The sequence below is a fragment of the Bombus bifarius genome, unplaced genomic scaffold (assembly GCF_011952205.1).
Source record: "Bombus bifarius isolate JDL3187 unplaced genomic scaffold, Bbif_JDL3187 scf7180000007996, whole genome shotgun sequence".
NCBI lineage: Eukaryota > Metazoa > Arthropoda > Insecta > Hymenoptera > Apidae > Bombus > Bombus bifarius.
The window spans coordinates 62,808-79,517 of NW_022884376.1; the positions used below are offsets into that span (position 1 = coordinate 62,808).

The following is a 16,710-nucleotide window of genomic DNA, read 5'->3' on the forward strand; positions in this document are numbered from 1 at the left end:
CATCCTGTTGAATTTAATTGTCCTGGATGACGCGACGGTACGCGGTACAACGGCAAGGGTTGACTTTGCCTTGAACAAAATTAGATAGCGCGATAGATAGTACAGATAGAAGTATACGATTGCAAGACTAACGATGTAAATGAAAATTCCTGTGAATCGTAAGCGCACGAAAAACTACTCACGATACGGTGCAACTAAAGCAGGGTAAACTCGAACGTGATCTTGAACGTAATCTTGAACGTAATCTTGAACGTGATTCGAGCGTATTCGATGAAGACGAGAAACCGGGTTTCTAAGCAGAACCGCGTGACTAAATTTCCTCGAGTAACAAAGAAATCAAGAACGGGGAATGTTCTGCCTTGACTGCGACTGCGAGAGTTCTTTTAAACATTCGACTCGTTCGGCCAACCACAACACGGAATATATCATGCCCTTAACCTGAATTTCTTTTTTCCAATTACCTTTCAAGCTGCAGGTCGATATGGAACCGGAAAGGGTCTTGGCGTGATTGGTCACGGCCAACAGCAGAGGCGTGGCAGTGATGAAGCTCTTCGACTTCGGCACGAACCCCTTCTGCACCGCATAGCTACGTGTGCGTCGCCGGAAGATCGGCGAGTCGAGGAAGCTGTCGTCGTACTGTGGCATTTTAAGAAGCTATTCCATTAAGAACCACGATGGATCCTCGTAACACGGATCACAATCGGTGTTTGTTGTTTCACTGGGTTTTCCGAGCACAATCCTTTTTCTCATATTGTACCAACGATAAAGCACATTGCACAATTTGACGGGTAACTGGATCGAGTCATCAGCGAATTGGAAATTTGTCGATGGTAGTCGGTCTTTCTTGAAATTGCTGTTTACACAGATTCTTTATTTACCACTGCCGCTACTAATATTTGAGCATTTGTCTTTGCGTAAACAAAGGAAGAATGTTTCATTGATTTCAACGGAGATTTATTAATTTTTCGTTGAAACGAAAGCGTTAAGAGCTAATCGCCACTGGCTATAAGAATGAATTGTTTGATAACGACGCAATGGTAAAAGCGATAAAGCGAAGCAGCACCGCGATAAATATACCAAGTAGCACGCGAGGAATATATATCGTAGACGCAGGCTGACGGTTCTTTTTTTATTTCTCATTCTATCGCATAGCACGTTGTACCACGAATTCGTTCGATTTAACGCAAAAACATCTCGATGATCCGTTCTTTCAACAGACACACACATACACACGGTAGAGAACGGTAGTACCGGACTATAGTTATCGATGATCACTATCGAACAACAGCAACGTTTCTTAACGTAAGCTTATTAAGAAACACCCGTATGTAATTATACACGCATGATCTCACGAATAGTAGGTATATTTAGCAAGTGACTACAAGTTCATGCTGTATACTGTAAACAGATAACACCGGGCGACGATACACCGTTTCTTGAACTTTAATTCTACGCTGACAACGAGTGACGGATAATTTATAATTGACGATAAGCGATATAATTTTAAGATACGGTCGTGCTTGAAGAAATGCGATTATTTAGGATTTAGAGTAATTCGCATAACGGTTAATAGGAAATTTCCAAGCTCACTGGAATATATATGGTATATATGGTATGTGAAAATAGGAAACGAGTGAATTTTGAAATGTTTTATTTCGTAATTTTAACGTGCTCCGTCGTATTTTATCATTTTATCGTACAAGTGAATCGAAGTAAATTTTAGATGCGTGTAGTTTAGAGTAAAACGTTCGAACGGTAAGAATTGCAACGAATTCGAACGGAGATTCCACTGTGCTTCGTGAAATGATCGTTGAACGATACAGGTAGAAAAGCTGAAAAAGCTTAAATCGAGCCACACCGATGACAGTACCGCGCCTAAATATACGTGCAATGTTACATTTAGCGGCCTCGAGTACATATGTATATATGTACTATAGCAAAGTGGAGTATGTACCGAATTCCAGGATGTCTATTTTAACGCGACGGATCTTCCGTTACGATTTCTTACCGCGCTTCCTAGTTTTTCATGCAACCTCGTAGATACAGTAACACGATATTACCGTTTGCTCTATATGCTATCATCGTGTAAATGCAATAATATAAAATTCAATAGTACGAATAGCCTGCTACTACTGACAGCATCGAATTATTTCGAGCGATATTTTTATAATATATTTATTTGGTTCAACGTTCAATTTATTTGGTTTTCAAGCTTGGGAAAAGACGAAAGCCGAGACAAGTTCTGGCGTAAAACGAATGTCTTTAATGCTAGGAAATGTTTCAATGCAATGGCTTTCTAATTTGCTCTTTTTTCTTTTTTTCCTTTTTCTAGACACCGAGCAGATCGATGTACCCGCGTTGACTGATAAGCTGTGAAATATAACCCACGACTCGTTTAAATTCGTTTAAATTCTATAACAATAATAGGAAACGTTTGAATCTGCTACGTTGATACGAGATGCCTTACAAACACTAGGGGCGGTGGATATTTAGCATAAAAATCTGCCAACGTAAAACAAAGTTTTAAATTTCTAATTACTTTGCAATTCCAAACAGAACTTATCTCTCCAATTCTTTAGTCACCTTCAAAAATCAATAAGAACTCAAACTCTAACTAAACAAGTCGAAAATCTTCTAATAAAGCGGTAAAATATTTCATCGTAAAATATTTCATCAAAAATCATGAATACGTTCTAACAAACATTCGTTAAACCATATGATCTTGATCATATTGATTATGAAGCTTGATCAGACTGGATCGAGTTTATGAAATGGAATTACCGGTTGATAAAAATGCATCGATCAAGAGCCGCGCTATACGTAATACGTAGTACGTATGATATAATGTGAAGCGGCGAGATACTTGGAGATTCCGTCAGTTTTCACGACAAACGATCCACGGTTGCTGAAGCGGCAAGTCGACCTTTTCTCCACCTTCAACCGCCCTGATCGCGATTCCGCCATCGCTTTTTACCGCTTTCCGAACGACTATGATTCGATACAAGACCAGGAGGCCAATCGTGTAACGTAACTAGTTCCACGCTGGACTGAACACAAGGACCAAGTTTTTCTGGCTTACTTGCTCTCGTTAAATTATCGAGTTTTCTGGCCAAATTTATACATACGAGGCAACGACTTCAAACCTTTGTCGAAGAAATGAAACGTGGCTGCCTCGTTAGGTAACCTATTGGTGAAATAAGGGTGAAACGAACCGTAAAAAGAACAAAAATGGGTGATACGGTGGATATATGTATGTATTGTTATAAGCTAGATAATGCAAAGAGAAAAAGAAATACGGTGTTTGAAAGACACATGCGGGGTAAAACAGAAAATAGGTACATGTAGAAAACAGTGAATAAAATGCGCACATATTCAACTAGAGAGGAAATATTTTATTTATGGATACGTACGTATGTAAGTATAGTGCTATATCTTAATGTTTGGAAACATACAGATTTTTCTATCATTAACAGGTATGTCGACAATAATTTTCACGTTTCTCCTACTGTTAATAGCGCGACTGAATGAAAAACTGATCATAGTAACGAAACAGTGGCAAAGCTTATGGAAAACGAAGCTTGGTAAAATAGGACATTCTTCCGAGAACTAGTATCATATTGCACGGAAGGACGAACATTTCTTTAAGTAAACTCCAGTTAAATTAACCGCTTGGTATGCACACAGGCGATATATCACGAAACGCTCTAGGTCAGCCTAAAACTTACTTACTCTTTATTTGTAGCACGTTTTATGTTTAGGATTGGTCGAAAACTGATTTTTACCCTCAATATTCGCAACTAAAAGCACATAAAATGTCTCATATATCTAATATTTGTATGTTTATAGGTGTCATTTCGGATAAAGGAAAGAGAAAAAGAGAAAGATTTATTTCTAAAAATACAACGTATTCTGTGTTTAAAATCTTTTAACGCGGTTAATCCCGTCGATAAAAATAAATTTCTGTTATTTGGAGGAGCCGTACTACTCGAGAGATATGCAAAATATCTCGTCTATAAATGTAAGAAGAAATGTAAGAATCTGTATTGAAAGTGTTAAAGTAAGTAAGTGTCAGCTCTAAACGTGAACGTTTAGAGAAACGTCTGAAGCACGATAGAACCACGATCGACGATTCTCTCTTAGCAGTACGTTGTCGAATAACAACAAATTAGCCGACTTTGGTAAAGTACCAACGTCCTAACCTAACCCCAAGAACAATCTTGACTACAAACCGGTGCAATTATTTAGCATACTCTTCGACAGCCTTGTAATTATGCAGAGCCGCGGGAATTTCGCGACGGACCGAAACTTCCTGATTAATAATAATCGTAATTAGCGATGATGAACTTGCGACCCAGTTATACTCGGCTTCCTGTCACGCCTAAGACTTTGCATTATTTTTCGAATTGGACGATCCATTGGTGCGATTCGCGCGATTTTCTCTTGCGTTTGACGTGGAACGTCAAAATCGATAGGACTTTTAGCGTGGAAACAATAAGAGGAGTTAATGCTGACCAGCGAACGAAAAATAAAATTATAATTTTTAAATAAAAATTTATCATACTGGACTGGTTTTTTTATTTCCTTCCATCTGCCCCTGGTGTTTTTGTTTCTCCTCTGATCTTTTTTAAATCCGTTTACGGCCGATTAATTCAGTTAACTTTTATTCTTTCTAATTAAATTTCATTGGTTTGCACGATTAAGACACGGCCAATGACAGAATATTTAAATGCAACTAACGACACACAACTTCCATATTATAGCATATAGAATCTATTAGTTATATAATAATTAAATAGTTTGACTCTGCTGTTGATACGATTATTTCGTTTTATCCGTTAATCATCTTTGTCGCAATTTTGAAATTGCTTAATTGATTAAATTATCTCGGCTGGAAAAACGTTTCTCTTTAATTCATTGAATTAATGAACGAATTATTTCCAAAGTTTCCAAGTGGGTTGCTGTTTAATTGTTCAAAGAATGAAAAGTAATCGCTTCGATGTCGCTTATCGTCGTCATCTTTGACCGCAGAACGTCGTTCGCACGGATTAAAACGCATATCGGTCGCTGCGCCGGCTTCTATTCAGCTAACTAATCGGGCCTTGATCGTTTATTACGCAGCATCTGTGCGCCGTTTGCTCCAGATCGTCTGACGTGTCGCGATCTAGGTCGTCAAGAGCATCGCGTAGATCTTTTAATCGCCACTTTGCGGAAAAACACGCTCGATCTCAGCGAAACGAAACGAAACGGCTGGAGGGAAAGATTCGACGATATCGGTTGATCGGAACGTTGGTTACGCGAATCCGTAAATTGCGTACGACCGCTTCAGTTTGCTTATGCACATGTCGCGACATTTTCGCGAGCGAGCTCTAACGTAAGCGAGATGTTTGCGCGTTAAAAATCTGTGCGACGCGACGTCGTGTCGTCACAATGCCGAATTGACTCGAACCGCTCGAACCGCTCGAACCGCTCGAACCGCTGGAATCGCTCGAATTGTAAATGCCGACAATGAGTAAACGACGGTGTATAAATTCGGCAATTAACGATTAAGCATTTCGATAGGAAGACCTGCGAAATGTCCAATGTCTTCAAGGGCGAATTTATCAAGTCCATAAAGAAACAATTAGTTTTAACTTTTCACTTATTGGATATCGAAATACATGTATAAATGTTATTAAGCGAGACGGACAATATTTTTTTAAATGATCGAGAATTATATTTATCATCGTTTTCTAACTATAACGTAGTATAGAACATTCGCTCTGTTTAATCGTTCAGTACGAAATATATTGAATTTTATATTTTATATCATATAATGGTTTTTCCACTTTTTTCAAAAAGTTCCGTTTCGGAAAAGGAGACGATTCAACGATCGACTTTTTTATCCATTGATTCGTGTTATTTATTTAGAGAGAAATGGTAAGAAAGGCTTGATGAAATGGCGGAATAAATAAGCTGTGATTGTATTAAAACATAGTCTGGATTACTTGCGGAACCCGAACGAAGAAAAACAACCAAGATTAACTATTAAATATAAGACGGAATTTTCGTCCAAGTATTTGATTAAAAACATGCACTCGACGCGCTACTAAACTTTAACTGTGACCAACGTTTTTTACGCGGCTCTACGTTACATATATATTCTTCTTGTATATTTTTTCTTTCTCACTATTCTGATCATGAGATCACTTAACCGTTCGATGAATTTTCATATTTTCGTTGAAACGTTGTTGTTCTTTTCAGAGAAACGTGTACACACACAAACCACATGCAATACTAGCAATTTATGTGATAATCTCTCTCCATATAGTATAATTAGAAAAATGATGTCAGCCTTATCTATGCTTTTCACTTTATTCGGCAAATTTATTCGAATTTCTTTATCTTCTCTAAAAAAAGAATCATTATAAATAAATCTTACGATCCATTGACAAGCATCATCGGCAGAGTCAGTCCCATGCCACTTTCATTCATCGCATTTTATTCGTCGTTCAACATGAAACACCGCTGTTATTTGATCTGGAAAACGAGTGAATAACGAGTAAAACCGAGCCACCGATCGAACAAATCAACATTAGTTGTTACTGCGACACACTTTTACGTTTAAATATAAACGTTACTTGCATTGAGAATTTCGTTTTCAAACACCAAAAGTAAATTCTCAATTTTCTTCGTCGCACATCCATTTCGAACTAGTCGATTTTAAAGAAAATCCACTTTACACCAACTTAGTAAAAATGAGTTCTAAGTGAAGAAGAAGGAACGTCGAGCAATTGTTTACTTGGTGTAACTAGGCACAGGAATTATCCTAGAGCTTCCAAGTCGTCGATCGTGAAGTGATTCGCTATTGTTCGTGGAAAAGAATCGAGAGCTTTACTTTCAACGACTAACTCGATACACGCTGTTCCCGAGATTTGAAATGCTCGGGAATCGCCACGAAGCGATAAACCGAGAAACCGTGCTTTTCGCGTAACACCAGATACTGTCCTAAAATCCTCGATCGATCGGCAAAGATTATTATCAAGATGTATAAAAAATACATTAATATTTACTACAATCTGCAGGTTTTTACGTAGGTATTTGATATTCACCAGGACAAAAGGCTATGAGAAGATAAAGATGAGAATAAAAGAAATGTTACTTGTTATACGACGCGATGTACATTGTTAAAAACATTCCGATTTCTAGTTAGAAACTGATCGATGGATTTATTACTCGACGAAGCTCCGTTTTGGTGGAAGATCGCGGAACAACTAAAGATTCGCTCTCGGAAAGCTTTGCCTCTGATGTAACGCGATACATCTATACTACACACCATCAACCATGGAACTTGGATCAACGCAATGTGAATCGTGAAAAACTGATGTACTTATCGTGGAGATTAGTACCGCAATTTTACATATCCGCCATTGATTTCTTAATAAGCTAATCCGACATATGAAAAGCTTTAGTATTCGTATCGAATTTGCGAATCTTCCCCTAATCTTCGTATTACAAAACTTTGTTAAACCGCTGATCATTGCTGCTAGATGTATCGTCTCTATCTTCGAATACGAATTAATCTATTAATCTTTACATTGCGACGAATCCTCCAAAGATTTTGACAATAAATAATAGTAGATGATAGTGGACGATGTTTTATGCTTTAGTAAGAAATCTTTTAGCCCATAAAGTTTAAAATTGACAAAGATAAGGTAATTTTGATCAAGTCGCTTCATTTTCGTTCTTGCAAACGTATATGTAACATAATGTATTTTTAATAGGACTTTGATGTTGCATTAAGAGGCGAAAAGATTCCTAAATGAATTATGTTTGTGACATTGGCGATTAGTATAACGATTGGCTGATTATCTTTTCTATCAACGAATTAAAGATGAGGAATTTTTACGTCTAGTGAATAACTGAATAACCGAATCCATCTTGTCAGTCGTGGGAACGGAAAGTTGATCAAAATTTCACACGAATCTTGATGTTGATTTACCTTGATTTCTATCATTTTCCAAACTGTAAATCTACAAAGTTTTAGCAAGATAACACGAATCTTCCTATATTTAATGCACCTCGTTTTATCCACTTTCCATCGATGCAAAAACCATCAATATCCACGCAGTCGTACGATCGTAGAAAAGGTAAGAATCGATCCACTTCACCACGGCAAATATATATCCACTAAAAAACTAATCACTCGTTAGAGACACACTGCGTCTATCTCGAACACGGATTGTTGCTCGCGTCGATTCATCTTCCATAAATTTCCTCATTGTGTATTTTCTGGAAGATTGGAATCTCTACTTTCGAAGTAATAGTCCATACACTTTCTCCAAAGCGCGAACAATTACATAAAACCGATATACCTACGTAAAACGGATTCGCCACGATTGTTACAACCAAGTTTCTATACCAGCATCTAGATTTCTTTAACGTAACTCATTTTTACAACAGTAATCCATCTTCTACGATTAACGCGATCAACGATCGAGAACTTTTACCTTCAGCTCTATATTATCCTTCGGAAAAACGTAATCAGTCTGAAACGAATTTTCACACCAAGCCAACACGATTCTCCGATCTGTGCACCGTAGTGTCCCTTAGTTTCCACCGTGCGTTGACGCGATCGATCACAAAAAACTAATCCGAATTGATCGATCAGCTGAAATTCGTCAGGATGTTGAAAATCTCACCGAAAAACTTCACCGACTGTTCCCCGACGTCGTCGTTTCGTTGTGTTCGACGTTTAGACGAGTGCGTTGGAGACGTCTACGAAAGAGCACCGAGCGTAAATCTGGTCCGCGGATCGGATTCCAAACAGGTCCGTCCGAGTTTAAACGACAGAGTCAAAGAGAGGCAAGTCGCACGCGAATCCGGAGGTGAACCGCGGCTAATACTCGTGGACCGTCCACTAGCAGGATCGCCCAGTAATATCTGTGACTTTGGCCGGGAAAGAAGGCTTGTCTATTTTAACGGGTCAGAGAGACAGAGAGAGAGAGAGAGAGAGAGAGAGAGAGAGAGAGAGATCGCGCGCGCGCGTGCACAGTCTAGCCTCGCAAAGGTCTGCACGGTAGAATGAGACACAAGAAGATACAAAGAGGAGACGAGACAAAAGGCCACGCACATAGGCAGCCGCTCTTACGCTCGTTCTTTATTTCGCCGAGCAGAGCCGAGAAGAGAAAGAGAAGAGAAAGAGAAGAGAAAGAGAAGAGAAAGGCAAGAGAAAGGCAAGAGGAAGAGAAGAAAAAGAGAAGAGAGAGCGAGGAGAGGAGACGAGGAATTGAGAAGCAGAGAAGGAGGCGGCACAATTTATTTGCGGACCCCTGCAGCACTGTGTCAGCGTGCGATGGCTAGAACTAGTTTTCTTCCTCCTCTTTTTCTCGTTTCATCTCGCTCGCCGTTCTTTGCTTCTCGTCTTCGTCGACGATGCAATGGACATTGTCATTGCCATTGCACCATAAATTGGTTTAGCTCGCGTAAGAAAACGACCGTGCAGATTATAATTTTCCTCCAGTCAAAGCTTTCCTTTCCTCTTGATTAGGTGTCATGCTTCGAACGATCGGTCACTTACCTTCGAACAAAGATCTCTGGCTTGTGGCTAATCACTTTTTTTTTTGTTTTTTTGGTTGTCGTTCTTAAAGATTACATTGCATTATTAATTTTTCTACAGTTTCACCGACAAAAAGTTGCAGGTGATTAAAAGAATTAACGGATAAAGTCGCGAAATCCCACCCTCCCCTCCTCCCAGTGGCCAATCGGCACGAAATTTGTGAGGGTTGATGGAACTAGAGAGAACGAAATAGCGAACTCCACATATAATAAATTTGAACCTCAGGTACTAGTTAATTTCCGAGATATTAGTAAAAAATTTTTAGCGTTATACATCGAATTCTGCCTATACCCGCTATAGTTAATAGTTATCTCGGCGACTCGTCGAATAGCCAGTGATACGTAATAATACAATAACGATATCGACCTCAGTACTCGTAGGATATTCCGCGTAAAACAGGTTACTGTAACTTTGGTCGCCCAAACACACGCACGTTTCATGTTCCATTTAAACATTCTCTAAAGTGATTAAGCAATCAAATGCTTGATCATTTTGCGGCCGGCTAACCCAATCCAGCTTGAAAACCGAGGCCGATCGCCGGTTACGTGTTTTATTATCTGTATAAATATAAATATATACATGTATATATAACATATGCATACAGTGTATCGTAAACTAACATTTTTCGGCCACCGAAATTAAAACGTAACGTAGCTTAGAAAGAAGCGGTCTAATTGTAGGTGCGCTATAGCTACTGAAGCCGATATCGCCACTGCGTCATCAGTCATCGGTTGTTTGACAATCGACAACTACTACAGCGAGGACGGTTTAATTAGGAATTCGATATATGCTATCGAAATATTTTTTTCATTAATATCCGAGGAAAACTAATAAACACTCGAAGCTTGAATTTTTTATTCGTAGCCTACTGCCACCTTTCCCTTGCCATGCTCCCCGCGACTCTCAAAATTTCATATCGGATCGTCTCGGAATTATAGCCGAATCAACAAATTTGTATCGCACGATCTCTAGTTACGTGAAATGTTTGCTGCCCGATCGTTTCAAGGAAATGCAGAAAATCTACTGCTAATCGTAAATAGTATTTATCCGTAGTCCTAGTAATACATTACACGTAACGCGACAATGATCTTTTATAGTACTATCGCGGAATGGAAGAAAAGCAAGATAAGAGAACGATTGAAAGAAATATATAACAATATCGATGAATTCCTTAACGGTGTTGTACTTAATTGATTTACATTTTCGACTTTTAAATCTATCATTATTGTACATGTACATACTTACGTATATTACGTGTAACATGCAAGAAAATCGAATGAAACGAATAACTGGAGGGTAATATTTGTATACATGATGTGTCAAATCAATAAAAACTAGGATATTTATCATAAATATAAATGTAAATGGCTAATAATTTATCAAAAACTCGTTCCTTACCATACTTCGATGGTAGTACTTGTACCCTATTTTAATAGTACATTACGGATAAATAAGAATAGCCTACATTTTAACTGACTTTCTAACAATTTTAAATGAATTGTCAAGTTGTAAGTCCTCGAATGCTTATCGTCAAACAACTTTCCAAATACTCTTTGATATCTTAATCTCGATATTTTATCGTCTCGAACGTCGTTCAACTTCTTCGCATTTTCTCACCTAATAATACCCTAATAACTCTGAAATAATAAGAAGGAAGGAAATCAAGTTAAATTAAGATACCATTTAGTCCCGATATATACCATACTACTACCTCTTAAATACATTGGATCTATCGTCGACTAGACGCAACAATTTTTTAATGGAATTCTCTGTATACGCTTTTCTATGGCTCTAACGCGGCCGAATCTCCCAAAATTTCAATTCATATCGTCACATTCGTACCAAAACCATCGATTATCGTTTCACGAAACGATTAACGTCGGTAAAAAATGTCTCGTGTACAAGATAAAGCAACAAAACGTCTGCAAAACTTACGTTCTCTATAAACGAATCCCACAACCATTGTGACTCGTCCAGCAAGCTTCCTACCGCTAGGAAAATTTCTTTTCAACCTGCTCGATCCTTTGTCGCAGACACGTTGTATCACGGAACAAGAAGACTCTTTGGCTCAGGTTCGTTTCGCCATGACGATTACCGTAAAAACCCGCGATTATCTGTATACGCGGAGATATTGAACGATAAGGAAACGATAATGACGACGATTAATTTCCGAAGAAAGGCGAAGGAGGTGTCGTATCGAGCTCAGTTAGTAGCCTCGATGCGATGCAACGTGTGCGTTATGCGCGTGCAACGAGAGCCTACAGAAGAATAAGACGCATGGGATCCGTTGGATCAGAACCTAAATTAGGATCAAGCGTAACACGTACGTCGACTGGTTTTCGCACGTGCACGTTCCCCTCTAATCCGTGTACCGAGATCACGTTTGCTCGACGAAACGTGAAAACAGATGCATATTCATGAATCGCCGGTGAATGTACCATGCACACGCTACAAATCCCAGTCTCTTCCTCACGCTGCATCGCATCGGTGCTTGATATACAGATGTATGCGGTATACGAGACCCACAACACTTGCCCCTATGGTCTCGCGTCGACCATAGCTACCGATGGCATCGAGAATCGAGAAACACGAGCATCTAAGAATCTAATCCTAAACCCGATCATCGTTGTGTACGATCGTTGATGATCGACTGTCTATGCCTATGTGTACACACGTCTAATATAACGTATAGGATTTGTTTCCTATTCCTGACGCTGTTTATGGTATAATGTATGCGCGGTATTTGCTTCTTGACTATTCTTTACTCGAGAAATATAATCGATATTGTCGACGGGTCGCTCTTTAATGAATTACTTGCTTCGTAAAGTCAGTGGTCTTCGTAAAGTCGCTATGTCGTTGGATATCGCGGACTAAAGTTGAAATTCAGAATAATCAAACATTTGAAACATTTGAAAAAATGGAATCGATATGTATTGAACAAATCTAACGTGACGAGTCTCATTTTTTTATCGTTATTCTATGAACAACGTCCCTCTGTGACAAAGGAAAAAGAAAGAAAAGGAGCAGATAAAAGGAAAAAAAAAATAAAAATGGGAGAAAGAAGAGGAAACTACTCCGCCGAAATTTCATCTTTCCAACCGTAAGACAGACACTTTTACATGCCAACCTATATTTGCGTACCCTATATTTTCCCGTGTCCTGTTTTCACCGAGGAGATCCAGCAGGAGAGCGTAACTGACAAAACGGCAGGACCTCGCACATACAATGTCAACAGAGCAGAAAGGAGAAAGGCCAGAGAACGCGTAGAATTTAATCGCACTTCGATCTAGCGCACGTTCTTACCTTTCCTTGTTCACCCTCGCCTTACTCCCTTTCTTTTTCCAGACAACGACAAAGTCGTTTAATCTGCTCAAGCATCGCCGGCTGCGGGCATTTACGCGACACACCATAGAATTATTTCAACGAACCAGCCGGTCTAGCTGGAAATTTAACGAGAGTACGCTTTTCATCAGGAATTCCCTGGCAAAACCGTGGATTTATTATTGACCGAGTTCGCAGTATCCAGCTCGTCTAACCGAGAGGGTGCAATTTCTCCCCTTCTCCAACGTTCTTCTGTTTATGGCTATGGTAATTGTTCTACGAGAGTATTTATTTCTCGCGAAATGCGAGCTTGCGATGTTTCGCCGAGAAGAGACTCGATTCTTTCTCGATCTAAGTATTGTAGTAACTGGTAAACACGAAACGGAGCACCTGTTCGAGACGTTGCGTTGGCGATAATCTATCGGAGTAGCTGGGTGTAATACGCGACGAATTACGAAATGAGATATAGTTTGTTTCTTAGGGAGACTAAGCTCTTATATTATATATAAGTCTTAAGAAAGATCATTCGTCGTCACTCTTCGTATGATCTTTCGGCTCAGGTACCTTTCACCTTCCGGTTGGACCAGCTTCATTGTTCGATCCTTTACCAAAAAGTAACCAGAAAAATAAAACTTTTCCGAAAAATGTGTCTACACGATAACGTAATGATATTTTTAAAAAAGACTGTTCTATCGTGACACGATTGTATTTTGTTTCCCACGATTTTAGTCAAATCTCAAGTAATTGATACGATTCAAGATGAAATTCTACGTTTTTACGTTTGTTCTTGTTTCGTTGTCAAATTGTTGTTCGAGTTGATTTATGATAAAAACATTTAAAATACGTAGAAAAGGAATGCATATAATGTACAAAATTCTAATGTAATAGATCAGGTGGAAAAAAAAAGTTGTTGCTACATTCGACGACTTGACGCGATGGTAAAAAGTGTATTAAAAGTTTGTTAATCGATAATAACTGTGACTTCGTTGACGCCTTTTTCTCTTAAACCCGTTAACGTTTGTAACCCGTGGACAGATCCGGCGGATTTATTTTTCAGATGCGAAAGACCATGCCAGAACATGACAGACACTCCACGATTTCAACCGGGAACAAATCAACTCGCATTAAACACAATTACCCAGCGACAGATGACGTAGGGTATATACCGTGTTAGTTGCTACTACTAGCTATCCGGCGAATTGATCAAACTGCCTTTACTTGAAGAATATCTACCCGTCACCAGTCCTACGTGATCGAACATAACAATTCCGATAAGTAGTACTCGTTATAATAATAAAATAAAAGCGTCGGATATTCTGAGGCCATTTTATTACGTTCAATTTGCGATTAAAAAGAGAAAGAAAGAAAGAAAGAAAGAAATTTACATCGCCGTTTTATGATAATATAAAGTCTCAAATTGCTGCCTAAATTACGTCGAATAGATAATAGTGTGTACATTTCGTTAATAATTTATGCGTGTATTTCATCTTGTACAGTATAAATTTTGTCCGATGTTTGTGATTCGATGAAGTATTAAAAGGCCGAGAAAACGAATCGAATTATTATACGAATAATAATAGGCAAGTTAATAGTAATGTCTGTGATTTGTTCGCCCTTTATATACAATATATGCATACTGTGTTATAATTACAATTACAAAAGTTATCAACATTCGTGTCAATAGTTATATTAATTATTTTAATTACCCTTAGAATATGTACGTAATATGCACTTATATTCTCATTGTTATAAGAATATCTTTCATGCGTAGAATACTGTTCGACATTTAGATAAATATACCTTCAAGATAGTGCGGTAATTTTACAGGGCACTTGAAAATATTTCAAAACATCTCAAACCTCTGATAGACCTCCGTCTCTAATAAATACGCGTATTATGTATTACGTGTGCTATTTAAATTATGCGTGACCACACCATTTTCTATTAAATTCGCGTGCAACATGTGCATATAGTAAAAAGCAACGTAACGACATGTCATAGTTACCGCTATCAATTACACGCAGAGAGCAATCGAAATGAAAAGCCGCATGCTCGATGCAACGCGACGCGTTCCGTGTAATTTTTAAACAACGTAAACAAACTTACGACTTTGACTTCTCGAGGCTTTAACACGTTCACTGCTGATCGGATCGGATCACGACACATATGTATGTACGTATGTAGTTTTCCTAGAGAAAACCTATAGTTTGAGTTTGACATCGAAATTAATATGTGCTTTTGATACGCGTACCAACGGAAATATGAGACTTACGCGACGAACATGTTAATATCGTCGCATTCGATGCCGACCTACGTATATGTAAGTAAGTATGTAACTCTTTGTTTGAAGCGTGCGAACGCGAACTAAAAAAACTCGCGACACGGGCAGCTGTTCGGATTACATTGGGCTCGCCCCTGGCGCGTGGACGGTTTATTGACACACTCTCCAGGCGACCGCGTATTATTACCAGTGTCGTGCATCCGCCGCGTAACGTTTTTCGAGAAAGGAAACGATTGTCCTAGCATCAGGACGAATCTCGACTCTATGGACTAGAAGAGGAAGAAAATCAACAATGCTTCTTCCACCTCTCGTGCCTTTATTTCCACTCTTCGTGCGGTTCTTCTTTCACTTTCGGGCAACATCGGCCAACGTTAGTCCTTTCAGATGCAGTTTCAAAAATGTGTACCATATTCCTACGAAAGACGATACGATATGCAATTTCCATTTATAGATTCGAACGCGAGCAACAAATTTCGTTAGTTTCGTATGAAAAATGGAATCTTTGAAATTAGAGCGATGCGATCTTGATGAGTCGAACGAAAGGTGAAGTTGTAAACGCGTTTACCGGGCGCAATTACCCTTCCTTCATTTATAAGTGACACTCGCTGAGCGTGATGTTTGTCGAAAGGTATATTACCCACGTTTCAGAAGGATGCCCGTTGTAATCGTCGATCGTAATGAAACGGGCACCTGTAGCAATGTGACACGCAATGTGGAGAAGAAAGAAAGAAAGAAGGGAGAAAGAGAAACGATAGAAGAAGCGTGCTAACGCATATGCTTTTGACGTTTCGCGTCCGGTAGCGTCCGTGAACGATTGCACTGCTAATATTTAGATTAACGCGGCAGTGACTATAGCGGCGTTCGAGGATGTTAAGCTGTGAGAAATTCTTGTGATACGCACGTAAACGAGTAAGAATTTGACTGACAAGGGAGAAAAAGAAGAACGGCGACGACGGCCGGGTTCCGTCGTTGTTGCAGAACATCCTATACTTACATACTTACATACGTTCTCTTTGATCGTAGGTCATAGTACTTACACAGTATATCACTCACCTGCATGCTTCTCCGACTTCGGCGTGGAGGCCATCGCTAGCCGATAGTATGTCCTCTCGAGCCACGACACTATCTCACCATTTCTACGAATGATCGCATCGTAAACTACACACCAGTAACTGCCGCGGCGTTTTCAGTCTAATGTAAACCCGACGTGCACCGCTACATCTTCGTTTGTCGGCCATGTTTCGGGGCGCGAGCGCGCGAACCGCCATCGCGCGGTCACGATTCGAACACAACCACCATCCAGAGCAATATGGCCGGCCGACTGTCATTCGGGTGACATTTCACTCTATTTTCGATCTCGGAAGGATGTTTTCGAACGACTGATTTTTACAAGCGCAGCATGTTCTGCGACTGCACTCGCGCGAGAATAGAAACCGCGACACTGGTTAACCCGCTGCGACGATTCGCTTCATAAGTATCGCCGTGTGAAAATTAATCGGAGGAGTGGCAGCGC

At 39.4% G+C, this 16,710-nt stretch overlaps 1 protein-coding gene across 8 annotated transcripts in view; it reads right to left on the reverse strand.

Annotated features, from left to right (window-relative positions):
• The window catches only part of LOC117206129 (guanine nucleotide-releasing factor 2), a 56,430-nt gene extending 40,053 nt beyond the window's left edge, over positions 1 to 16,377 (reverse strand). For 4 of the 8 annotated variants that reach the window (XM_033445174.1, XM_033445170.1, XM_033445167.1 and 1 more), the window contains exon 1: positions 462 to 711. In XM_033445174.1, coding sequence (XP_033301065.1) covers positions 462 to 645 — 184 coding nt within the window. In that variant the 5' untranslated portion in view covers positions 646 to 711. Of the gene's footprint in view, positions 1 to 461; positions 713 to 16,250 lie in introns of those variants that run through there. The other 4 variants (XM_033445168.1, XM_033445166.1, XM_033445172.1 and 1 more) reach the window with 3 other exon arrangements.
• Between the last annotated feature and the right edge of the window lie 333 nt (positions 16,378 to 16,710).